This window comes from Aquarana catesbeiana, linkage group LG10 (genome assembly GCF_042186555.1).
Source record: "Aquarana catesbeiana isolate 2022-GZ linkage group LG10, ASM4218655v1, whole genome shotgun sequence".
In the NCBI taxonomy this organism is placed as follows: domain Eukaryota; kingdom Metazoa; phylum Chordata; class Amphibia; order Anura; family Ranidae; genus Aquarana; species Aquarana catesbeiana.
The window spans coordinates 83,361,804-83,387,697 of record NC_133333.1 but is presented as its reverse complement, the minus strand read 5'-3'; the positions used below and the strand labels follow the sequence as shown (position 1 = coordinate 83,387,697).

At 43.8% G+C, this 25,894-nt stretch overlaps 1 protein-coding gene across 2 annotated transcripts in view; it reads left to right on the top strand.

The window, feature by feature from the left end:
• The window catches only part of ALDH16A1 (aldehyde dehydrogenase 16 family member A1), a 284,302-nt gene that overhangs the window by 153,601 nt on the left and 104,807 nt on the right, over positions 1–25,894 (top strand). For both annotated transcript variants that reach the window (XM_073602345.1, XM_073602346.1), the window contains exons 13-14: positions 3,162–3,329; positions 18,605–18,809. In XM_073602345.1, the coding sequence (XP_073458446.1) occupies positions 3,162–3,329; positions 18,605–18,809 (373 nt within the window). The remainder of the gene's footprint in view (positions 1–3,161; positions 3,330–18,604; positions 18,810–25,894) is intronic.

Genomic DNA, 25,894 nt, shown 5'->3' with positions numbered 1-25,894 from the left:
GTAAACACACATTAAGCAAATATCTGTGTTCTGGCTTTAAAATGTAGCACTGCAACTTTTTGACAAGCACTTTTGACTTTTTTTCATGCACACTAGAAAGCTAAAAACTGCTTTAAAAACCCTGGACAAAAAACGCTAATGTTTTAGCAATTTTTGCTGGTGTTTAGCAGTTTAGCCTAGTGTGTAATCTATATTTAGTAGCTTTAGCGTTAAGGAGAGGGGCCCCCTCCATCCTTAACGAGCGGGCCGGGAAGCCGGTCTCTACGTCCTTAACAACGTATGAGTTATCTGTCATTTCTAGCAATAAAAAATTACGAAAAAAGGCGTGTGTAGTGATATAGTAATAATGGGTAGAGGATGATAATTATTTAGTTGTTATTATAATGTGAGTAATTTCCAGAAGCAACCCGATTCTTCCAGAGAGATGCATTTATTAAAACTTCAGATGGAACAAAGTCTGTAAGATACTTGCAACAGATGACAAAATCCAACAGAGTAAATATGACAACAAACAGTAGTCTTCAGAGTCCCATTTGTCATAGACTATATCTAGACCTGTAAAAGAAACAGGGAGGGGGGGCTCTCTATGTGTAGTATTAAAACAGTATCATTTATTGCACAAGATTAAAAACACTTACAAGATATAAGTGGGAGTCATGCTCGTCATAAGTATGTAGTCCTAGCAGTTCTACTGCGTCCCACAGGCTCCTCGCACGATCCGGGTAGCTGGGAAAGGTTCTGGTGTGATGTTGTGCTGAATAGCTGTACATTCAGGAAAACCAGGAAGTAGTCAGCTCCATGCTGTCCAGCTTGAACCGGAAGAGGAAATGGCACCAGCAGGGGGCGGGAGAAAGGGGTCAGGACTGTCTCTGTGGAATGAAAAGCTACGCGCTCGGAGCTCACAGCTCCTTCTATTGGCCTGTTCTCTGGAGGAGAGCATCATTAAATACACCCTCCTGGGCATGACGTCCGCAGTCTTAGAACTACAACGGTCAGCAGACCAAAGGCGATGGGATGAAGGAGTTTTGGAAAAATAGTAGATTATAAATAGTTGGGCTTACCAAGGTTGACAGCTGATGAAAAACAGAGCACTTATTGAGCTAAAAAAGGCCAAATATCAAACTAAGGCTCGGCTTCCACTAGTGCGACTTATCATGCGACTTGGGACTGCAAAGTCGCACGACAAGTCGTTCCCCATGACTTCCAATGAGCACCGTTCACATCTGTGCGACTTCAAGTTGCAGCGACTTCAAAGCAGTCCCTGCACTAGGGACTTTGACATTTGTGTTGTGTTTTTTACTTTTTCCATTTTTTTTTTTTTTTTGTTTGTTGAATGAATAAGGGTACCCCCTACTCATTCACATAGGAGGGGCTGGGATCTGGGAGCCCCCTTGTTAACAGGGGCTTCCACATTCCGATAAGCCCCCCACCCGCAGACCTCCACAAACACCGGCCAGGGTTGTGGGGAAGAGGTCCTTCTCCCTATCAACATGGGAACAAGGTGCTTTGGGGGCAACCCCCCCATGTTGAGGGCATGTGGCCTGGTATGGTTCAGGGGGTGGACCCCACACCATTTAAGAAAAAAATGTTTTAATTTCATATGGTTTTTTTCACATTTTTGTTATTGCCGCCAATGTTTTTTTACATTCAGCTGTGAGCCGGGAACCCCGCTGACAACCAATGACTCATCCGATGTTAAGGACATCGCTCCTAATCAATCAGCTAATCACTATTTGCTAAGGACGCTGGCTGCCTTCAGAAAGAAAAAACTCTGCTAAACGCTGAATGGTGACATTTAGCTGAGTTTAGTAAAGTTTAGGAGTTGTCCTCGTTTTTTGTGCCAAAACGATGCTGCTCCAGAATGTGCTGGCAAAGGGTTTTTCTTTTCTCTGCCACTAAACTCTCCTGCCAAAAAAAGCTGATAAAAGTCTGTGTGCAAGACACATAGGATAACATGCAGGGGAGTTTAGAGGCAGTTAAAAACATCTGATGTCCAAAAACAGCAGCTGTAAAAACTCCCAGTGTGCATAAAACCAAAGTGTTCACAAGTATATATTTTTCTTTTAGGGCAAAACCTATTTCTAAAATCTTGCACTTGTACATTCCAAAACGACACAACACCAGTATATTCAACAAAAAAAAAAAACAGTAAATCTGAAATTCACTAAATATTAATTGCAGATTAGGTCTTCTGGTTCAAGTATTTTTAAATGACAGTGATGGGCTCACTACCAGCAAAAGTTTGGTTAAAATTTTTTACACTGCTTTAAAAATATGCCACCTACTAAAGCCCCATGCTACAGTTAGGTCCAATCATAAATTGAAATAAAAATAGTAAATTATACGCTGCGCTTTAGAATATTACACAATAAATGCGTGCTGAAGATTAAAACAAACACGTAGTGTTAATGTGACGTAAGTGACATATGTGACATAGATGTGATATGACAAAAATATAAACAATAAATATGTCAATTAAAACATTAATATTAAAGTGCTTATGTGCATCCAAGTGCTTTGTAACACATATATAAGTGTCCAGTGGTATATAGGGAACAAAACTAGTCCCACTTTAAATAGCAAAAAGTGCTATTGTGCAAAACCAAGTCTTTTTATAAAACAACGCTGTGACAGTCCTGTTGAAAAAAGTGCATATGCGTGGTATCCAGTAGTAGCACATCTGACATGCTTATAAATCCATGCGTCTAAAAATGATTGACGGGTGTTGCAGATCATGCATTGGTGCTCTTATTCCAGTGACCTGGAATTACAGTGGCTGGTTTTGGAATGGTGTATGCTTCCTCCTAGGCAGATAGACTGCCTGTCGTACCGTCCTGGCCCCTCCCCTACATGTGTTCGATACAGGGTAATCGTATCTTCATAAGGGGGAAATTCTAGAGAATATAATAATATAGTATGCAATATAATAAATGTTTGCTTTTGGGTTTAATACCACTTTAAATATTTAAGTGCAGGTAAGCATCAAATGTTTGCTAAAACTCTTCAAATGTGTATAGTGAACCCAGAACAAGAAAATGTTTGTTTCAGAATACAACTGGAGCCTTTGCTCCAACAAGTAAAGTAGTGTTTCACTGAAAATGCTTAATTGTATTTGTTCTGTATTTAGTTTTATTAAACTGAGCTTTTCCATTTCCTCTTAGTGTTGACAGGACCTTCAAGCTTTATTATGGTGGGGCCCAAAAGCGTCCTGATGGCATGTATTCTCGCCCCATCTATAACTTTGATGGTGCTGTGGTAGCATATGTTTCGGACAGTAACCGAAAGGATGTGCGCAACGCAGTGGAGGCAGCCCATAAAGCAGCTCCTGGGTAAGTGCATGGCTATAGTTTTTGCATTTTTCATTTATGTAAGTATGCATTTAACCACTTGCCTACCAGGCCAATTCTGACATTTCTCTTCTACGTGTAAAAATCATATTTTTTTTTTGCTAGAAAATTACATAGAACCCCCAAACATTACATATGTTTTTTTAGCAGAGACCCTAGAGCAGGGATATGCAATTAGCGGACCTCCAGCTGTTGCAGAACTACAAGTCCTATGAGGCATAGCAAGACTGACAGCCACAAGCATGACACCCAGAGGCAGAGGCATGATAGGACTTAGTTTTGCAACAGCTGGAGGTTCGCTAATTGCATATCCCTGCCCTTGAGAATAAAATGGCAGTTGTTGCAATTTTGGAAAAAAACAGTTTCATGCTTTAAAACAAAACAGTAAAGTTAGCCCAATTTTTTTGCATAATGTGAAAGATTATGTTACGCCGAGTAAATAGATACCTAACATGTCACGCTTCAAAATTACACACGCTGGTGGAATGGCGCCAAACTTCGGTACTTAAAAATCCCCATAGGCAACGCTTTAAAAATTTTTATTGGTTACATGTTTTGAGTTACAGAGGAGGTCTAAGGCTAGAATTATTGCTCTTGCTCTTACGTTAACAGTGATGCCTCACATGTGTGATTTGAACACTATTTACATATGTGGGTGCGCCTTACGTATGGGTCCGCTTCTACTTGTGAGCACACGTGGACAGGGGCACTTAAATTTTTTTTTTTATTGTTAATTTTACCTTTATTTTTTTAGTTTGACACTTTTTTTTTAAATTTATTTTATTTGATCACTTTTATTCCTATTACAAGGAATATAAACATCCCATGTAATAGGAATAAGCATGACAGGTCCCCTTTACAGTGAGATATGGGGTCAATAAGTCCCTACATCTCACCGCTAGGCTGGGAAACCTGAAACCCCCAAAAAAAAACAAAAAATGATCTCAGCTTCCCAGCTGAGGCAGCGCCATTTTTTCGAATGCAGAGGCCGGGCGTGACGTCACAACATCGCGCCCGGCCTCCGAACGATCATAGAGACGCAGGGAACCGTCTGGTCTGAAGGAAATCTCAATGGTTAGCATCTGGGGCTGGCGGATCCCTTCTCTGTTTTGAAAATGACACCGGCGAGCCCTGAGAAGCACCAGAGGGCAGTGGGGGGTGTTCCCTTTCTCCACTGGTAGGAATGATCAAGCGGCTGAACAGCCGCTATGATCATTCTTATGGTGTAGGGACTCACTGGCTGAAAAAGAAGATATCTGAATGATGTCTGTAACTGCAGGCATCATTCAGATATCACTGCTCAAAGTCAAGGATGTCATATGATGGCCAGCGGACAGGAAGCGGTTAAAGTCCAAATAAAGTTTCAGTTGAAATCCACCAAATACATTACAGGTGCATCAAATCAAATGGATCTCCTTCACGCGGTTGCCGTGGGGGTGTGGGGGACAGTAAAAACAGGTGGCTGAGCTGTGGTTTTACAGCTCCCCAGCCACCAATTCGAATCCTAACAACACAGCTGAACAGGGATGTACACCTTAATTTTTTTGGCCTACTGAGTTTAACAGGTGACACTGCCTGTCAAACTTGCCCATTGAGTTCAAAGGAGCCGCTGAGCAACTATGGGCACCAAATATATGGCTTGTGGTTGCTACGCAGTTCTGCAATGTAGAATTGCCATTGAGCAATAAAAAAAGAAAAGTAAACAAAAAAAGAGGCAGGCAGTAGCATCTCTTGAACACCTGTCACCCGCTGCTATGCTGTCTTCTAAAAAACAATCCACCTTGGATCACTTTTCAAAAGGGCAGTAAGCATTACTGCTAATGTGAAAGAGACCTTATAGTTTGCTAACCTTCTAAAGCAAATTAGAAAAGCCTGTTCCCTGCCAGATGGTGCAGAGTGGAACCCTTGTTTTTGTAAAGCAGTGGTCTTCCCGCAGAGGTCCAACACTGCTTCCCCACAGAGATTATGGGCTTTTCTACTCAGGCTGTGGCTGATTTTTAAGAATAAGAAAAGTTATTGTCATTTTACAATAACAATCATAAAATGAAACTCTGTTATGGCTCCCTCACATAAAAAAAAAAGAAAAGGAATTCCACACCCAAAAAACACTTAACCAAAAATGGCACGTATGCCATAATAAATACAAAACTCCCCTTTTTATTTTTTGCAAATTCTTTAAGAGTACAGTATCCGAAAAATAATGCCAGACAAAAGAAAAAACATATACAGTACAACATCAAGGCCACAGGTACAAAAAAACGGCATATGCAGGAAGGTACATTAAACAAATACGATATACATTACTATCATAAAGGGCAAAACTGAGGACAAGAAGGGTACCCATAAAAAGGAGCAGCCTACAATCTGATTAAAAAGTGATAATAATCCTTTCTGTAAAGCATCCTGTTTTTCAGATCGCTCTATAGACCTAAACTGCCTTAAGGCGTGGTTGTGGCCATGACACGAGTAGGACACCACTTTTTCTATTTAAAAGGGGGGTTTGAGTGAAAGTGAAGGGATCAGAAGGGGTGGGGGATAGATAGAACGGGTGAGAGATAGGGAGATAAAGGGAAAATACAATGCTTCAAAAATACCTTTTGCCATCATCTGAGTAAAGAAACATATTCCAGTGAAGCCATAATTTAGAATAAAGTTCATGTCTATTCTGGGCAGAGAATACTAGGTCCTCCACCCTATTAATCCATAACAAAATAGAGGGGGATCGTGGGTCTTTTCATCGTAGAGAGATGCAGGACTTGGCTGGGTTAAAAACATGGCATAAGATAGATTTCTTGTGCTTACAGCAAGTCTTGGTTGGGATATCCGAGAGGTCCAGGAGAAAGAATGCAGAGTCCTCTGGGACAGAATAGTTAGTGATTTTATGTCTTATTCTACGCACCCCTTTCCAGAAGTGCTCTAACTTCAGACAGGACCAATATATATGTAGCAACGTCCCCCACTCCTCCTGACATCTCCAGTAACGCCACGTGGCCTCAGGGAACCCATGGTGTACGATACCATCTTGTTAAAGTTGGTTTCTTGTATCCGTGAACAGATAGAACTCCCAATTATTTGAATCCACAGCAAAGCATTATTTATTACCCTCTGCAAAGCATTTCTGTCTTGGACTGTATCCTTGCCACAGAGAAATGTGATACATTAGCACATTTTCAATTGCAGTGTTATAGAAGCTAAAGGGGACCCGCTCTGAAATACCTGCCCTCCAAAGCTTCCTCAAAGTACAGTCTCTGATGAGTCTTGGCCACCAGTTGGGGGAAATATGCCCCATCCAGGACAGGTCCTCCCTATTGTTCCTAGGAGGCAGAACTCCTCAACTCTTTCAAACTCCAGCCCATTATTCACCACCAGCTCATAGCTAACCTCCTGTACTTTTCTAAAATCAATAACAATCTCCTTTGTCTTTGCTACATTTAACTGTAAGTTCTCTCTGCACCAACCAACTAGATTTTCAATATCTTGGCGATATGCAGACTTGTTGCCATCCCTTATTTTCCCCACTACCATGGTGTCATCTGCAAATTTTAACCACTTCACCCCCGGAAGGATTTACTCCTTTTCTAACCAGGCTATTGTTTGCGATACGGCACTGCGTCGCTTTAGCTGACAATTAAGCGGTCGCTGTACCCAAACAATTTATGCCCTTTTTTCCCCACAAATAGAGCTTTCTTTTGGTGGTATTTGATCACCTCTGCGGTTTTTAGTTTTTGCGCTGTAAACAAAAAAAGAGCGACAATTTTGAAAAAAACTAAATATTTTTTACTTTCTGTTATAATAAATATCCCCCCCCCCAAAAAAAAAAAATTGAAAAAAAAGTCTTCATCAGTTTAGGCCGATATGTATTCTTCTACATATTTTTGGTAAAAAAAAAAATCGCAATAAGTGTATATTGATTGGTTTTTGCAAAAGTTATAGCATCTATAAAATAGGGGATGGATTTATGGCATTTTAATTTTTTTTACTAGTAATGGCGGTGATCAGCGATTTTTAGCGGGATTGCGGTGCACACTCGACACTTTTTACACTTTTTTGGGACCATTGACATGTATACAGTGATCAGAGCTAAAAATAGCCACTGATTATTGTATAAATGTCACTGACAGGAAAGGAGTTGACACTAGGGGGTGATCAAGGGGTTAAATGTGTGTCCTAGGGAGTGTTTCTAACTGTGGGGGGATGGGACTGCCTGGAGGAGGAGATTGATCGTTGTTCCTAATTAGTAAGAACAACAGATCTGTCTCGTCTCTCCTGACAGAAGGGAGATCTGTCTGTTTACATTGACAGATCTCTGTTCTGTCTCGCTCAGGACCGATCGTGGTTGCCCAGCGGACATCGCAGCCGCCGGGCACGTGCACCAGCTCCTACGTCACGCGGTGGGCGCACACCCCCTATAACCCTTAACTACTTGCCGACCAGCCGCCATCATTATACTTTGGCAGGTTGGCACGATCCCGCGAACCATCGTAGTTGTACGCCGGTCCCTTTAAATGGGATAGCAGGCACAGCGGGGGTGCCGATGCTCGTGACCGTCGGCCGCGATGACTGCCACACACATCTCAGTTCTGTGAGGAGAGAGAGATTGTGAGTTCCTACGAGCTGGGAACCACGATCTCTCATCTCCTATAGTCAGTCCCATCCCCCACAGTTAGAATACACACATAGGGAACACAGTTAACCCCTTGATCGCCCCCTAGTGTTAACCCCTTCCCTGCTAGTGACATTTACACAGTAATCAATGCATTTTTATAGCACTGATCGCTGTATAAATGCCAATGGTCCCAAAAATGTGTCAAAAGTGTCCGATATGTCCGCCATAATGTCGCAGTCCCAAAAAAAATAATCGCAGATCGCCGCCATTACTAATAAAAATAATAATAATAATAAAATTACCATAAATCTATCCTCTATTTTGTAGACGCTATAACTTTTGTGCAAACCAATCAATATATGCTTTTTGCGATTTTTATTACCAAAAATATGTAGAAGAATACATATCAGCTTAAACTGAGAAAAAATTAGCTTTTTTAAAAACAAAATGGGGATATTTATTACAGCAAAAAGTACAAAATATTGTGGTTTTTTTTTCCAAAATTGTCGCTCTTTTTTTGTTTATAACGCAAAACATAAAAACCGCAGAGATGATCAAATAGCACCAAAAGAAAGCTCTATTTGTGGGAAAAATGGACGTCAATTTTGTTTGGGTACAGCGTCGCACGACCGCGCAATTGTCAGTTAAAGCAACGCAGTGCCGTATCACAAAAAATGGTCTGGTCATTGAGCAGCCAGTTCTTCCAGGGCTGAAGTGGTTAAAGCGCCCGCCGTACAGCTACGCCAATTTGCACAGGGGAGCCAACCTGCCGGCGTATTATGATGGTTGCTGGTTGGCAAGTAGTTAACAGAGTACAAAAAAGGTAAACAAAAAAGGGCTTAGCACACATCCTTGTAGCACCCCTGTGCTAAGGGACAGCGTTGATGAGTAACCATTAAGGACAAGCTCCGGGGTGTTCGCATGCTGCACGTGCCGAGCCCACCAGGAACTCGGCACTGCACAGCACTAATCACAAGCAGTGAGACATTTCCTGCAGAGATCGGGAAATGTCTCACTGCCTGTGATTAGCGCAGCGCATTGCCGACTTCCTGGCGAGCTTGGCACGTGCAGCACGTGAACACGCCGGAGCTCATCCTTAGTAACGATTACCAACTTTTACCGTCTGCTGCCTAGCAGCTGGGAAATCCAAAATTCAGTTATGCCGCGTACACATGATCGCACATTCCGACAACAAAATCCATGTTTTATTTCCGACGGATGTTGGCTCAAACTTGTCTTGCATACACACGGTCACACAAGTGTTGTCGGAAATTCCGACGGAAAATGTCCGATGGAGCCTACACACGGTCGGAATTTCCGACAACAATATCCCATCGAACATTTCCCGTCGTAATATCCGACCGTGTGTACGCGGCATTAGCGTGTTGGGCTCCGAAAGAGTTCAGCTTAGCAGCAAGTTTCATTGCCAAAATTGTATTAAATGCTGAACTAAAATGAATAAAACGCATGCAGGCCTAACTATTCTTATTTTCCAAATGAGACAACACAGAATGCAAGGCCAATGCAATGGCATTCTCTGTAGATCTCTTTTCTTTAAAAGCAAACTGGTCTGGTCTTCTAATTTTAATGAGTGGCCACGTGTCCCCCCCCCCCCCCCCCCCCCCCCCCCGCCCCAGTGAATAGATTGCATTCATGTTTTTGGCATCCAAATGCATTATTTAAAATTTTTCCACATTAAACCTCATTTGCCATGTAGTTGCCCATCCCAATTAATTTGTTTAGATCTTTTTGCAAGGTTTCCACATCCTGCGGAGAAGTTATTGCCCTGCTTAGCTTCGTATCGTCCGCAAATACAGAGATTGAACTGTTAATGCCATCCTCCAGGTCGTTTATGAACAAATTAAATAGGATTGGTCCTAACACAGAACCCTGGCGGACCTCACTTTCCACCCCTGACCATTCCGAGTATTCCATTTTATCACCACCCTCTGAATTCACCCTTGTAGCCAGTTTTTAATCCATGCACTCGCACGATGGTCCATGCCAACGGACCTTACTTTGTACAATAAACGTTTATGGGAAACTGTGTCAAATGCTTTTGCAAAATCCAGATACACCACGTCTACGGGCCTCCCTTTATCTAGATGGCAGCTCACCTCCTCATAGAAGGGTAATAGATTGGTTTGGCAAGAACGATTCTTCATGAATCCATGCTGATTACTGCTAATTATACTGTTTACATTACTAAAATCTTGTATAGTCCCTTATCATCCCCTCTAAGAGCTTGCACACTATTGGTGTTAGGCTAACTGGTCTGTAATTCCCAGGGATGTATTTTGGCCCTTTTTTAAATATTGATGATACATTGGCTTTTCTCCAATCAGCTGGTACTGTTCCAGTCAGTAGACTGTCACCAAAAATTAGGAACAATGTTCTGGCAATTACTTGACTGAGTTCCCTAAGGACCCTTGGGTGCAAGCCATCTGGTCCCGGTGACTTATTAATGTTTAGTTTCCCAAGTCTAATTTTAAATCTGTCCTCTGTTAACCATGGAGGTGCTTCCTGTCATGTGTCATGAGGATAAACACAGTTTTGGTTACTGAAGCCGCCCCCCCCCCCGGTTCCCTCGTCAAGACTGAGGAGAAGAAAAAATTCAATACCTTCGCCACCTCCCCATCCTTTGTAACCAGATTTCCTTCCTAATTCTTTATCAGGCCAATGTGGTCTGTCCTCCCTTTTTTACTGTTTATATACTTAAAGAATTTCTTGGGATTTTTTCTGCTCTCCTCCGCTATGTGTCTTTCGTGTTCGTTTCGTGTTGATCTTAGCCGCCCTAATTGCACCCTTACATTTCTTGTTGCATTCTTTGTAAAGTCTGAATGCTGATAATGATCCCTCAGCCTTGTATTTTTTGAAGGCCTTCTCCTTTGCTTTTATATGCCTTTTTACATTGGAGTTAAGCCATCCAGGACTTTTGTTCGCTCTTTTAAATTTTTATTTCCCAATGGGGTGCACTGACTGACTAATGCTTTTATTTAATATGCTCTTAAAGCAAACCCATCTCTCCTCCGTGTTCTTTGTTCCTAAGATTTTATCCCAATTTATATCTTCTAGCAAGGTTTGTAGTTTAGGGAAGTTGGCTCTTTGAAATTCAGTGTCTTTGTATTCCCCTCATGTTTCCTATTTGTGTGCTTAATACTGAAGCTAATTGACCTGTGATTGTCAATAAATTGCCCCTTATTTCCACATCCATGATCAGGTCTGTATTGTTGGTAATCAGTATAGTCTAGTCTAGTAAAGCTTTGTTTCTAGTTGGTGCATCTACCATCTGACCCATGAAATTGTCCTGCAAGACATTTAGAAACTGGCGAGCCTTAGATGAAGGTGCTGTTCCTTCCGCCCAGTCTGTCTGGATAATTAAAATCCCCCATTATGACACTTCCCATCCTTGCTGCTAATCCCAAATTGTGATTGGAGGTTCTTCTCCACCTCCTCCCTCAGGTTTGGGGGCCTATAGTATACTCCCAGTATTATTTTCCCCTTCGTTTCATCCCTTTGGAGCTCTACTCATAAGGATTCTACCTCCCCCCTAGCTCCCTTAGTGATGTCATCTCTCACATTCAATTGTACATTATTCTTGATATACAGGCATACCCTCCCCCTTTTTTTACCCTCTTTATCCCTGCGAGAATACCCTTGAATGGTTGCCAGCCATACATGAGAGCTGTTGAACCAAGTCTCTGAAATTCCCACAAAATCTAAATTCTCCTTGTACAACAGTATCTCTAGTTCACCCATCTTGTCCACCAGGCTCCTGCCATTGGTGAACATGCCACGTAGTTTAGACCGGTTGCATATTGTCCTCTTATTGGGTGTTCCGAGGTTGCAAATAGGACTTGTTACTATACTTACCAGGGGTTTATGTGCTTGAGTCAACCTACCACCAATGCCCCCAATACTACCCTCTGGAATATATTCCGCACTCACTATCTCTACCTTTGGACCCCCCCATCGCCTAGTTTAAAAGCCCCTCTAACTTTTCGGGCCATCTTCACTCCCAGCAGATCTGCATCCTCCTCATTTAGGCTGAGTTTCTTCGTTGTTATGGCAGCAGCTAGCTGGCAGCTAGCTGCCATAACCCCGGTATCCCCGTTTTCGTACGGCGGTCGGCTTTCAGATAAAAGTGGTCACTGCGGCGGATTAGCCGCAAGATCACTTTTATCTCCCGCCGTGATCCGGTGCCCTCTGCCGCTTACCGGAGCCGTCGGTAGCGGCGGAGGCAATCGCGTCCGTCTCCCTTCTGTGCCTGGAAACGAGTGAAGCTAAGATGGTGACCATTCGTCTCTATGACACTGCTGGGCGGAAGCAACTTTTTTTTTTTTATTGCATTTTAGTGTAAATATGAGATCTGAGGTCTTTTTGACCCCAGATCTCATATTTAAGAGGTCCTGTCATGCTTTTTTCTATTACAAGGGATGTTTACATTCCTTGGAATAGGAATAAAAGTGACACATGTTTTTTTTTTTTTTTTTTTTAAAACAGTGTAAAAATAAATAAAATAATGTAAAATAAATAATAAAAACAAAAAAAGAATGTTTAAAAACCCCCTATCCCGACGAGCTTGCGCGCAGAAGCGAACGCATACGTGAGTAGCGCCCGCATATGAAAACGGTGGTCAGACCACACGTGAGGTATCGCCGCGACCGGTAGAGCGAGAGCAATAATTCTAGCCCTAGACCTCCTCTGTAATGCAAAACATGCAACCTGTAGAATTTTTAAACGTCGCCTATGAAGATTTTTGAGGGTAAAAGTTTGACGCCATTCCACGAGCGGGCGCAATTTTGAAGCGTGACATGTTGGGTATCAATTTACTTGGCGTAACATTATATTTCTCAATATAAAAAAAATTGGGCTAACTTTACTGTTTTATTTTTTTATTCAAAAAAGTGAATTTTTTCCAAAAAAAGTGCGCTTATAAGACCGCTGCGCAAATATGGTGCAAAAAAAAGTATTGCATTGACTGTACATATACTGATCAGATAACATAGAGGAGATTTCAGGGGCAGCTGAAACTGCTCCTAAACGTCCATTTACCAGCAGCAGTGTACATGAAGCCTAAGGCATTTTTTAAACCTCTCCTGAATGATATAACTTGAAAGATAGTAACGGATGTTTAAAACATCCGTTTTGCCGCATTTACGTGCCGCGTTTTGCCACGTTTGCATTTTTAGAAGCATTTTTAAAATAGATATTTTTTTTTTAACCACTTCAGCCCCGGAAGGATTTACCCCCTTCCTGACCAGACCACTTTTTACAATTTGGCACTGCGTCGCTTTAACTGCTAATTGCGCGGTCATGCAATGCTGTACCCAAACGAAATTTGCGTCCTTTTCTTCCTACAAATAGAGCTTTCTTTTGATGTTATTTGATCACCTCTGCGGTTTTTATTTTTTGCGCTATAAATGGAAAAAGACCGAAAATTTTGAAAAAAAATGACATTTTCTACGTTTTGTTATAAAAAAAATCCAATTTTATTTTTTGTTATAAAAAAAATCAATTTTAGTCATACATTTAGGCCAAAATGTATTCGGCCACATGTCTTTGGTAAAAAAAATGTCAATAAGCGTATATTTATTGGTTTGCGCAAAAGTTATAGCGTCTACAAACTAGGGTACATTTTCTGTAATTTACACAGCTTTTAGCTTATGACTGCCTATGTCATTTCTTGAGGTGCTAAAATGGAAGGGCAGTACAAACCCCCCCCAAATGACCCCATTTTGGAAAGTAGACATCCCAAGGAAATTGCTAAGAGGCATGTTGAGCCCATTGAATATTAATTTTTTTTGTCCCAAGTGATTGAATAATGACAAAAAAAAAAAAAAAATTACAAAAAGTTGTCACTAAATGATATATTACTCACACAGGCCATGGGCATATGTGGAATTGCACCCCAAAATACATTCAGCCGCTTCTCCTGAGTACGGGGATACCACATGTGTGGGACTTTTTTTGGGAGCCTAGCCGTGTACGGGGCCCCGAAAACCAATCACCGCCTTCAGGATTTCTAAGGGCGTAAATTTTTTATTTCACTCCTCACTACCTATCACAGTTTTGAAGGCCATAAAATGCCCAGATGGCACAACCCCCCCCCCCCCCCCCCCCAATGACCCCATTTTGGAAAGTAGACACCCTAAGTATTTTGCAGCTCTCATTTGTTTTTGAAAATGAAGAAAGACAAGAAAAAATTTTTTTTTTTTTTTCAATTTTCAAAACTTTGTGACAAAAAGTGAGGTCTGCAAAATACTCACTATACCTCTCAGCAAATAGCTTGGGGTGTCTACTTTCCAAAATTGGGTCATTTGGGGGTGGGGTTTGAACTGTCCCGGCATTTTATGCACAACATTTAGAAGCTTATGTCACACATCACCCACTCTTCTAACCACTTGAAGACAAAGCCCTTTCTGACACTTTTTGATTACATGAAAAAATTATTTTTTTTTGCAAGAAAATTACTTTGAACCCCCACACATTATATATTTTTTTAAAGCAAATGCCCTACAGATTAAAATGGTGGGTGTTTCATTTTTTTTTTTCACACAGTATTTGCTCAGCGATTTTTCAAACGCATTTTTTGGGGAAAAAACACACTTTTTAAAATTTTAATGCACTAAAACACACTATATTGTCCAAATGTTTGATTAAATAAAAAAGATGATCTTAGGCCGAGTACATGGATACCAAACATGACATGCTTTAAAGTTGCGCACAAACATGCAGTGGCAACAAAATAAATACATTTTTAAAAGCCTTTAAAAGCCTTTACAGGTTACCACTTTATATTTACAGTGGAGGTCTATTGCTAAAATTACTGCCCTCGATCTGACCTTTGCGGTGATACCTCACATGCATGGTGCAATTGCTGTTTACATTTGACGCCAGACCGACGCTTGCGTTCGCCTTAGCGCGAGAGCAGGGGGGGACAGGGGTGCTTTTTTTTTATTTTTTTTTCCTTTATTATTTTTTTGCTTTTTTATCTTATTTTTAAACTGTTCCTTTCATTTTTTTTTTTTTTATCATTTTTATTGTTATCCCAGGGAATGTAAATATCCCCTATGATAGCAATAGGTAGTGACAGGTACTCTTTTTTTTAAAAATTGGGCTCTATTAGATCCTAGATCTCTCCTCTGCCCTCAAAGCATCTGACCACACCAAGATCGGTGTGATAAAATGCTTTCCAAATTTCCCAATGGCGCTGTTTACATCTGGCGAAATCTAAGTCATGAAATGCTCGTAGCTTCCGGTTTCTTAGGCCATAGAGATGTTTGGAGCCACTCTGGTCTCTGATCAGCTCTATGGTTAGCTGGCTGAATCACCGGCTGCATTCTCAAGTTCCCTGTTGAGACAGGAGAGCCAGAGAAAAACACGTAAGACTGTGGGGGGGGGGGGGGCATTCCCTCCCACTGCTCGTAAAAGCAGTCTAGAGGCTAATTAGCCGCTAGGATTGCTTTTACATGAAAGCCGACCGCTGGCTGAAAAGAATGATACCAAGATGATACCTAAACCTGCAGGCATCATTCTGGTATACCCAATCAAATTCGTGAATTGCGTCCCTGAAGACAAAAAAATGGTTAACAATAAAACACAGTAAACGGTAAAGTATAAAAAATTGCATACCTGAAAAGCAAACATGATAAAACATAATAACAATAAAACATTGCAGAATAGAATACAGTAAAAAATAGCAGAACAATAAAACGACAACTATTTTTTTTTATTTTATATATTTTTTTGTTTTTTGGTTTTCTTTTGGTTTTTTTTTTACACTTTTTTTGTAACTGTAACTTTTATAACTGTAACCGGTTCCAGGTTCGGCTCTCTCAAAATGCGATGGCATCTTGGGAGACCCTGTGAAAGTGTGTCCTAGTCTGTGCAATTCTGTACCCTACGCTAATACTCAACTAGTGCATGGTAGCGTTCAAAACATTCACCAATGCAAAGACCAGGATTGTCAGGACAGAAGGGACAATAATAGGGGGTGTCACGCCTATATCTGCGCTTGCTGCAGACATGACATCTTTTTGGGGGGGTTCATTGGGTAGGGGTACTCGGGAGGACATAAAAATGCCTCTCATGCAGCCGACTGCATTTGGTTGGGGATGTGAATGGGGGAAGTACGAGTGCTGCAGAAGCAGTGGGTTCCCAATTATTAGGATTGGCGAATGCAGCAGGAAGGGCATTATGGGCACGACGGGCCTGTTTGTCTTCTTCTTGGTGGCAGCGGGACACTACTTGTGCTTGCCACCTCACCAGCTTGAACTGCACTTATGGGACTTGCCACGTCACCAAGTGTTACTGCAGTGCTGGTTTGACTACGACCGGGGTGTACTAGGCCGCTGGTGCTTGCCAGTTCACCAAAACGCTACCAAAAAAACTGTTAGCGATCGCAGGGATCAGGCCTGACTCTGCGAACGCTGCAGTTATGTATTTAGTGTTTTGTAAGTGTCAGTGATCGATCGATACTGCACTTGGGTGGGCTGAGCTGGGCTGGGCGGAGGGGCAAAACGCAGGTGCTAGCAGGTTTCTGGGCTGATCCCGCTAACACTGCGTTTTTGGGAACCCTAAACTGCTGGGGACGCTAGTATAGATCTGATCGGATCAGATATTGATCCGTTCAGATACTATACCACTAAGGGAGGTGTACGGTGCGTGCGTGGGTGCTAGCGCTACTGGTGCTAACCTGACGCTGCTTGGGGTTGGTGCTTACCAGTTCACCAAAATGCTACCAAAAAAACTGTTAGCGATAGCAGGGATCAGGCCTGACTCTGCAAACGCTGCAGTTATGCGTTTAGTGTTTTGTAAGTGACAGTGATCGATCGATACTGCACTTGGGTGGGATGGGCCGGGCGGAGGGGCAAAACGCAGGTGCTAGCAGGTATCTGGGCTGATCCCGCTAACACTGCGTTTTTGGGAACCCTAAACTGCTGGGGACGCTAGTATAGATCTGATCGGATCAGATATTGATCCGTTCAGACACTATACCACTAAGGGAGGCGTATGCTGCATGTGTGGGTGTTAGCGGTACTGGCGCTAATCTGACGCTGCCTGGGGCGACGCATATCACTGCCGGGTGATCAGGGGGCTAAACCTTTATTCGGTAATAAACGCGGGTGCCCTGACACTATAAAAAATATACAAACTAACCAGCGTCACCCGTAACGGTTATACAGTGATCAGTGGTGAAAGGGTTAACTAGGGGGCAATCAAGGGGTTAAAACATTTATTAGATAGTCAATGGGGGTCCCTGATGCTATAAAACGCTGACGGCGAACCTAAATATTTACCTCCCTAACTAGCGTCACCAGTGACACTAATACAGCGATCAGAAAAATGATCGCTTAGCGACACTGGTGACGGGGGGTGATCAAGGGGTTAAAACTTTATTAGGGGGGGTTAGGGGGGTACCCTAGACCTAAAGGGGCTAACACTAACTGCCCTACCACACTAACTGTCACAAACTGACACCATGCAGTAATCAGAAAAAAAAAAAACTGCTTGGTGTCAGTGTGACAGGGGGTGGGAGGGGTGATCGGGGGTGTTTTGTGTGCCTGGCATGTTCTACTGAGTGTGTAGTGTTGTGCACTCACATTGATGTCTTCTCTCCTCTGCGCCGGAACGGAAAATACCGAGCCGAGGAGAGATGACATCATTTCCTTTGCTGCTGTTTAGCATACAGCAGCAGAGGAAGAAGCTGATTGGCTGGGAGCGATTGCGAGGGGGGGGGCCACGAATGGATGGTCTCCCCCTCACCTCTCATCACTCCCAGTCACAAGCCAACCGCCTCGGGCACCGGGGGGGTCCGATCGGACCCCCCCGCCCACGGGAGGCAGATCACGTACAGGTACGTGATTCTGCCTGCCCGTGCCATTCTGCCGCAGTATATCTGCGTGAGGCGGTCGGCAAGTGGTTAAATGAAAAACGCCTCTAAACGAAACATGGCTAAACGCGAGTTACCGCACTTACAAGCTGTTGCAGGCATTTGACATTTCAAATGCCTCTGAACATCTGTCCTGAACGCATTTTTTTGCGTTCCAAAAAATGCTTCTAAACTCAGCTGCCTATAAACGACCCTGTGTACATGTACTCATAATATAACAGAGGAGAGTTCAAGGGCAGCTGAAAAAAACACCCAAATGCTCCTAAACGTTTACCAGCAGCAGTGTACATGAGGCCAGGTCTTAATTGAAGGAAACCTGTGTTGAGAGAAATATAGGGACACCGCTTTAATGAATGCCTTTATAGAAATCTAGCCATTGTTCTCCAGACGTTTTGGGTTTCACCAACAGAGCTGTAAACTCTAGAGACAGTTGAGAGTGAAAATTCCATAAGGTTAGCAGTTTATAAGATATGCTTGAAAAATTATGTTTGGCACAAGCAATGTGTATGTGCTCAAAGTCCCTAGTTGGAATTTATATTTATTAGGCTGTAAAATTGAACCTTTTCACCATGTTTGCGTATTTTATGTATTAGATTGCAACCTTATGATTCATTGATGAGGAATTTAAATTATAAAACAGACTGCTTAATACAGTGGCTACTGAGAGCACAAGAGAGCAATTGATATTGAGTTTGCTATGATTCACAAATGTAAAACAAAAAGAAAAATCACTTTTTCTGTTTCATAACATTCCAGTTGGGGCAAGAGGGCTTCTCATAACAGAGCACAGATTGTCTATTACATGGCGGAAAACCTAGAGCTGAGGAGGAATGAAGTAGCCCAAAGGTTGAGCACACTGACTGGACAATCAATTGAGAAGTCCCAGCAAGAAGTGGATTTCAGCATACAGCGCCTTTTTTACTGGGGTGCATACTGTGACAAATACGGGGGCAATGTGCAGGTAAGATATTTTTTTTTTGTTACTATCAGACTTGGTCATGCAACACATTTTAAAATGTATATCAGACTTTGTCATGCAGTTTTACAGTGCTTTGAAAAAGTATTCACACCCCTTGAAATTTTCCACATTTTGTCACGTTGCAACCAAAAACGTAAATTTATTTTATTGGGATTTTATGTGATAGACCAACACAAAGTGGCACATAATTGTGAAGTGGAAAGAAAATGATAAATGGTTTTCCAAATATTTTACAAATAAATATCTGAAAAGTGTGGCGTGCATTTGCATTCAGCCCCCTTTACTCTGGTACCCCTAACTAAAAGTGGAACCAATTGCCTTCAGCAGTCACCTAATTAGTAAATAGAGTTTACCTGTGTGTAATTTAATCTTAGTATAAATACAGCTGATCTGTGAAGCCCACAGAGGTTTGTTAAAGAACGTTCGGGCCAAGGAACACATCAGGCAGGTCAGGGATAAAGTTGTGGCAAAGTTTATAGCAGAGTTAGGTATAAAAAGAATATCCCAAACTTTGAACATCTCACAGAGTACTGTTCAATCCATCCTCCGAAAATGGGAAAGAGTATGGCACAACTGCAAACCTACCAAGACATGGCCGTCCACCTAAACTGACAGGGCAAGGAGAGCATTAATCATAAAAGCAGCCTAGCGGCTCATGGTAACTCTGGAGCAGCTGCAGAGATCCACAGCTCAGTTGGGATATTCTGTCCACAGGACAACTATTAGTTGTGCACTCCACAAATCTGGCCTTTATAAAAGAGTGGCAAGAAGAAAGCCAATGTTTAACCACCTAAAGACCGCCCACTGCATATATACTGTGGCGGCTCTATTGTGCCAAACAGCGTACCTGTACATTGTTTCCTGCAATAGATACTGTGGGTGCGTACACTTTACAGGGAAGGAGCCAATGCGTGTGTCCGGCAGACACGTTGTCCGCCGACCCCCCACGATCATGATACAGAGAGGCAGATCCCCATTCTGACAAGGGATAACATTGGAGATCTGCTGTTCCTAGTGACCCCCACACAGTAAGAAAACACACTGAGGGAACACATTTAACCCTTTTGTAGCGCAGGGGTTTTGCTACCCAAGTTATCATGCTAAATAATGTATTGTTCCTTAAGTAAGAGTTTGGCTCCCACTAGTGTCCTTTTAATGCTATTAAGACTTTTGTTTTAGTTTCTGTGAGACAGCGTTACAAAGAATTGTGGGTGATGTAGTTTAAGAGGAAGTGACTCTTGTGCTTAACTTAGTTTTGGTACTACTAAACCCACAATGCCAAGCCACAAACCCACAAGGCCAATCTTCTGCGCTGCATGCTGGGAGCAGAAATAAAAAGGTCAGTGAGAAGGCTCTTAAGGTAAGTTTTGAGGATATTGAGCGTTTGTCCTATTGTGCGCCTGTCTGCATATACATCTCTATAGTGAGTATTGAATCTACGGTTTCATATATACATTGACTGTTGTCCGTTGTCATTAATTACCTTCAAATTATCACGCTGTTCCCTGTGTTAAATTTCAATATCCGTAAACATCCTGAATGAATAATTTGATATTTTGTGTGAGTCTCTATCTATTATTGCAGCTGGTGAAGTGACGTGTCCCAAGGTTACGGTAAATATACTGTATAGTATACCATTACTGTGTTTCTCTTTACTGCTGGGTCCCACACTAATATTACCATACTGGTGTGCCAGAGGGGTCGAGACTGTTCTTGGGGTTGAGAGGCAGGGTGCAGAATTTAACATTTATCAGCAGCTCCTTCGGGGGTAGTGCTACGTCGGGGATTACGCTGCTTCTCTGCAATGAAACCCCCCCCCCCCCCCAGACAACACCCCCATTAGCACCAGAATGGATCCCGCCACTGTGATTCAGTGGTGTAAAGAGGAAGGCGCCCGCTCAGAAGCGAGCGTGGCAATTGAGCTCCCTGGAGAGGTCTGGGAGGAAGAACAAGTCAGTCAAGTTGTGAGGGCACTGCCCCCAGATAGAAAGGCATGGGTGATTGCCGTTAGACCAGATCGGGGGACCTCTCGCACTCATGCACTGTTGGAGTGGAGAAAAGGGGTACCTGAAAATTTCAAAGGTACAAGTGTGCAACTGGCTAACAAGACCAAGTTTTGCATAACACACCCAAAGGTTCCAGACCAGGGCCCTACCAGCTCCAGGCAAGCGGAGTCAGCCACAGAGAAAGTTCGCTCCCAGTCAGCTCTGACCATGGGGGGTGCTAGAATTAACGAAGTCACAGAGGGACAATGCTAAAGCACGAAGCACCTGCAAGAAAGATCCACAACTGAAGCAACAATATCACAATATGCAGGAGAAGTTCCAGGAAACCTCTAGAATGATTGAAGAGCAGATCAGAAAGCTAAGTACAAAATGCAAGGACTCAAGTGACAGTCATCCAAAGCAAGAACCTGTTTCAGTTACTTGGAGACTTCCCCGTAGTAAATTGCCAGAGGTGACGATCAGGAAGGACTTTAAGATTACAGGTCAGATAGGTGAAAAGGAACAGAAAGACAAGCTGTCCTATACAAACGTCATGCCCCAGATCGATATGGGACTACAAAAGGGGTATCCTGAGTCCGAGATTGTGGAAGCTGTGGTAAAAGCCATCAGTCCCGACCTAAGTCTCAGAGGTGTGCTGGAAATGAAGAATGGACTGACCCTAGTACAGCTTAAGAGAATACTAAAAAGCCATTACAGGGAGAAAAATGCTTCTGAACTGTACCAACAACTGATAAACATTGCACAGAACAGTAAGGAAACTCCCCAGAATTTCCTGTTCAGAGCTATTGGGTTGAAAGACTGTCTATTGTTTGTATCACAAGGAGAAGGTTCGGATGAACACTTCGGGACTGAGCTGATACAAAAGAAATTCCTAAGGTCAGTGGGTACAGGACTGAAAAGTGACATCAAGTTCCAATTAAAGCAGTATCTGGACGATCCTTCCATTTCAGATGAAGTGCTCATAGAGGAAACTAATGAAGCCAACAACATGGAGATGGAAAGGGAAAAGAAGCAAAAAAGTCCAGCCCAACAACTTGCGCAAAGGAGAAGAATGTCAGTCCAATGTCTTACCATGTTTTCAGGAACCCAGTGTTCTGACAGCGACACAATATCTTGGTCCCCACCCATCCAACAATTGTCCAGGAGCAACTCTGAACCGGAAAAGCTGATGCTCCAGATGCAAAAAGAGATGTTAGAAATGATAGCCCTGGTGACCGCCAAACTTATTGCTCTACCGAGTGATGGAGTTTCAGTACCCAAGAAGCCGTCAAGCTCAACGGTTGCTGGGGTGGAGAAAACGGCAACCCAAGGGATCTGTTTCAACTGCGGAGGAGTTGGACATTATCACCAAGTGTGCCCAAGCCCAGTAAAGCCTGAGACACAGTGCCAAAAGCCGACGGGAAACTCCAGAGGGCCCCAGTGAAGGAGTCAATTGGGTGCCCTGTTACATCAGCTAGCTCCCAAAAACCCAATGACATAAAGAAACCGCAGCGGGATTCCAAGCCCCCACAAAGGGTTCCCATTGTTGCCTCTGAGCGGCTTAGTATCGGAGGGTCAATGCATATGAGACTCCCAGAGCTCAAAAGAGGCTCAAGCTGGATCAGAACCTCCATAAGAAAGGAGTGCAGATACGAACCACCAAACAGGCCCAGCCTGCTACTTCTCACAAATTCCCCCCCCCCAAGTTAGTGGGACCTTCTCCAGTTGTCTCCATCCAGGTAGAGGGAATCTACACCAAGGCCCTCTTGGATACTGGAGCTCAAGTGACTCTCCTCTACAGAGATTTTTATGACAAGCACCTCAAACACTTGCCACTACAGAAGTTAGAAGAGCTGGAGATATGGGGGGTTGGGACTCAGAACCTCCCCTATGATGGCTATCTACCAATCAAGCTGACCTTTGACCCCTCTGTAGCTGGGAAGGCAGAGACCTTCGATACTTTGGTGGTCTGTCCTCGTCCACCAGGGGCTAGTAAAAGTTCCCTCATCATAGGGACTAATACTGATCTAGTGAGAAGGCTACTAACACCTCTTGTTCAAGAGCAGAGCACTTCAACCCCAAGTGTGCACCTGCTGTTGAGACAAGCCTATCAGCATCTAGTGCAAGAAGAGAAGGCCCCAGCTGATGGAGTGGGAAGGGTCTGGCGCTTGGACTGGAGTGAGAAGGTGTTACAGCGCGGTGAGGTGGTTTGTCTGAAGGCATCCATCAAGCTGAATTGGAAACAACCAGGCCTTTTCATTGTGCTTCAAGCGGATGGTCAAAAGGAAGACCGGGGGTGGGAAATAGTTCCCAAAGTGGTCCCAACTAAGCCTTTACAGAGAAGTCATGGGAAGATCTCAGTTAGTGTTCCCAACACAACAGCCTCACCTGTGAAGATGCCAGCTCGGATGTTGTTGGGGAAAGTAAACCCAGCCACCCTGGTCTCACCGTGTGGTTTGAAAGGAGGAGGAAAAGATTAAATCCCTGTGGAAGAGTTTTACCCAAAGAATACTCCCCTCTCACCTGCCTGGATGGAAAGGGCCAAGACCCAGCTCCTAAGATGGCGAGCCGCATTCTCGAAGAGCGAGTTTGATGTTAGACGTGCCAAAAGTGCCCAACACCGGATCCATCTTCAAGAAGACAAGCCTTTCCGAGAGAGTCAGACGGATTCCTTTAGGGGACTTGGAGGACCTGCGAGAACAGCTGGCAGAGTTGAATAGAGCAGGTATAATCCGAGAGTCTCGGAGTTCATACACTTCCCCAATAGTGGTGGTGAGAAAGAAGAATGGGTCGCTGCGGTTGTGTATTGACTACAGCACACTAAACCAAAGGACCATTCCTGATCAGTATACCACCCCAAGGATAGAAGACGCCCTACAGAGCCCGTCAGGGGCAAAATGGTTCAGCGTGCTAGATTTGAAGAGTGGGTACTATCAAATCCCCATGCACCTCAGGAGAAGACCGCTTTCATTACCCCAGTGGGATTTTTCTAATTCAATTACCTGGGCCATATCCTTTTCTGCTGAAGGAGTAGCCACAGACCCTCAGAAGCTGGAAGCCCTCGCCTCTTGGCCGAGACCCACTAATGTGACCGAGCTTAGGTCATTTCTGGGATTCTGCTCGGATTACAGGAGATTCGTCGAGGGGTTTGCTAAAATAGCTCGCCCACTCAATGAACTATTGAAAAGTGAAGAGGGAGACGATGATCCAGATTCAGTTAAGCCTATAAAACCAGCAAGCCCAAAGAGTCCATCCAGGAACAGTGGACCGCCCAGTGTGAAGAGGCTTTCAGGCAGCTGAAGTGGAGCCTTACAATTGAACCAGTCTTGGCCTATGCAGATCCAGCCAAGCTGTACAAGCTGCATGTAGATGCCAGCCGAGATGGGTTAGGCGGGGTGCTGTATCAAGAACATGATGGGCACTTAGGGCCTGTTGCCTATGTGAGTCGGAGTTTGGCACCCGCTGAGAAGAACTACCCCACACACAAGCTTGAGTTCCTGGCCTTGAAGTGGGCAGTAGTGGATAAACTGAGGGATTACCTATATGGAGCAGAGTTTGTAATAAAGACTGACAATAATCCTCTCACATACCTACTCACTACCGCCAAGTTGGATGCCACAAGCCACCAATGTTTGGCTGCCTTATCAGGTTTTACCTTCAGCCTGAAGTACCGGCCAGGGAGCGGGAACAAGGATGCAGATGCTTTGTCGAGAAGACCCCACTGTTCCTGTGATCCCTCGGAAGAGTGGACTCAGCTGACCCCTGAGGGGGTGAGAGCTCTTTGTCAAGGAGCGGAACAGCAAGCAAGAGGTGGAGCCAGGGCTGAGGAAGTTGGAGTGTCTGCCTCTGGGTTGCCCCGGTGCAATTGCAACGTCACCCAAGTCGGGGATGAAGGTCTGCCAAAGCTTTCAAAAAAAGACCTGCGTAGGGACCAGTTGGAAGATTCTCTCTGTAGTTTGGCATTGAAGGCCTTGGAGAGCCGACGCCCTGACTTGCTCCTTACTGCCTCTCTGAAGGAGGGCCGTTTACTGCACCGAGAGTGGGATCGATTGCAGCTGCAACAAGGGGTGGTCTACCGAAGGGGCCCCTCTGAAGATTCTGAAGAGAAATGGCAGTTGTTCCTACCAGAGAAACATCGGGAGCCAGTGATAATTGCTCTGCATGACCATCATGGCCATCTAGGGTCCAAGGGACCGATTCTATTGGCCCCGCATGCGGACTGAAGTCAAAGGCTACTGCCACTCTTGTCTTAGATGTATTCAAAGGAAGACTTTGCCCCAACGAGCCGCCCCAGTGGGCCACCTTCAGAGCCAAGGACCATTGGAGCTGGTGTGCATTGACTTTCTTTGCTTGGAGTCCAATATGAGTGGGCAGGGAAATATCCTGGTGATAACCGATCATTTCACCCGTTATGCCCCGGCGTTTCCCACAAAGGATCGGCAGGCATACACAGTGGCCAAAATCCTAGTAGAAAAATTCTTTGTACATTATGGCCTGCCCCAGCATATCCATTCAGACCAAGGGAGAGAATTGAGAGCAACCTCATTAAGAAACTTTTAAATTTGCTGGGGATCCAGAAATCTAGAACCACCCCGTACCATCCTTCCAAGGAGATCCTCAACCAGAGAGATTCAACAGAACTCTTTTGAATATGCTCGTAACTCTGACTTCAGAGCAAAAGCAGCACTGGAGCAAGCACATAGCGGCTATCCTGCATGCTTAAAACGGCGCTGCAAGTGATGCCACAGGATAGTCCGTTTATCGCTTGATGCTTGGGCGAGAGGCTCGGCTACCAGTAGATCTAGCTTTCGGCATATCCCCGGACCATACCTCAGCAACTTCCCACAGAGGGTATGTGGACCGCCTGTGGGGAAGCCAGAAAACCGCTTATAATAAGGCCCAAGTCACTTCAGATGCCCGAGAACAGAGGAACGAGAAATTTCGACCTCAGGGTGCGAGTACAGGACTTACAACCAGGTGATAGAGTGCTGTTGAGAAATCTAGGTATACCTGGGAAACACAAATTGGCTGAATGCTGGAAGTCACAGCCCTATGTTGTTTGCAAACAACTCCCAGGACTGC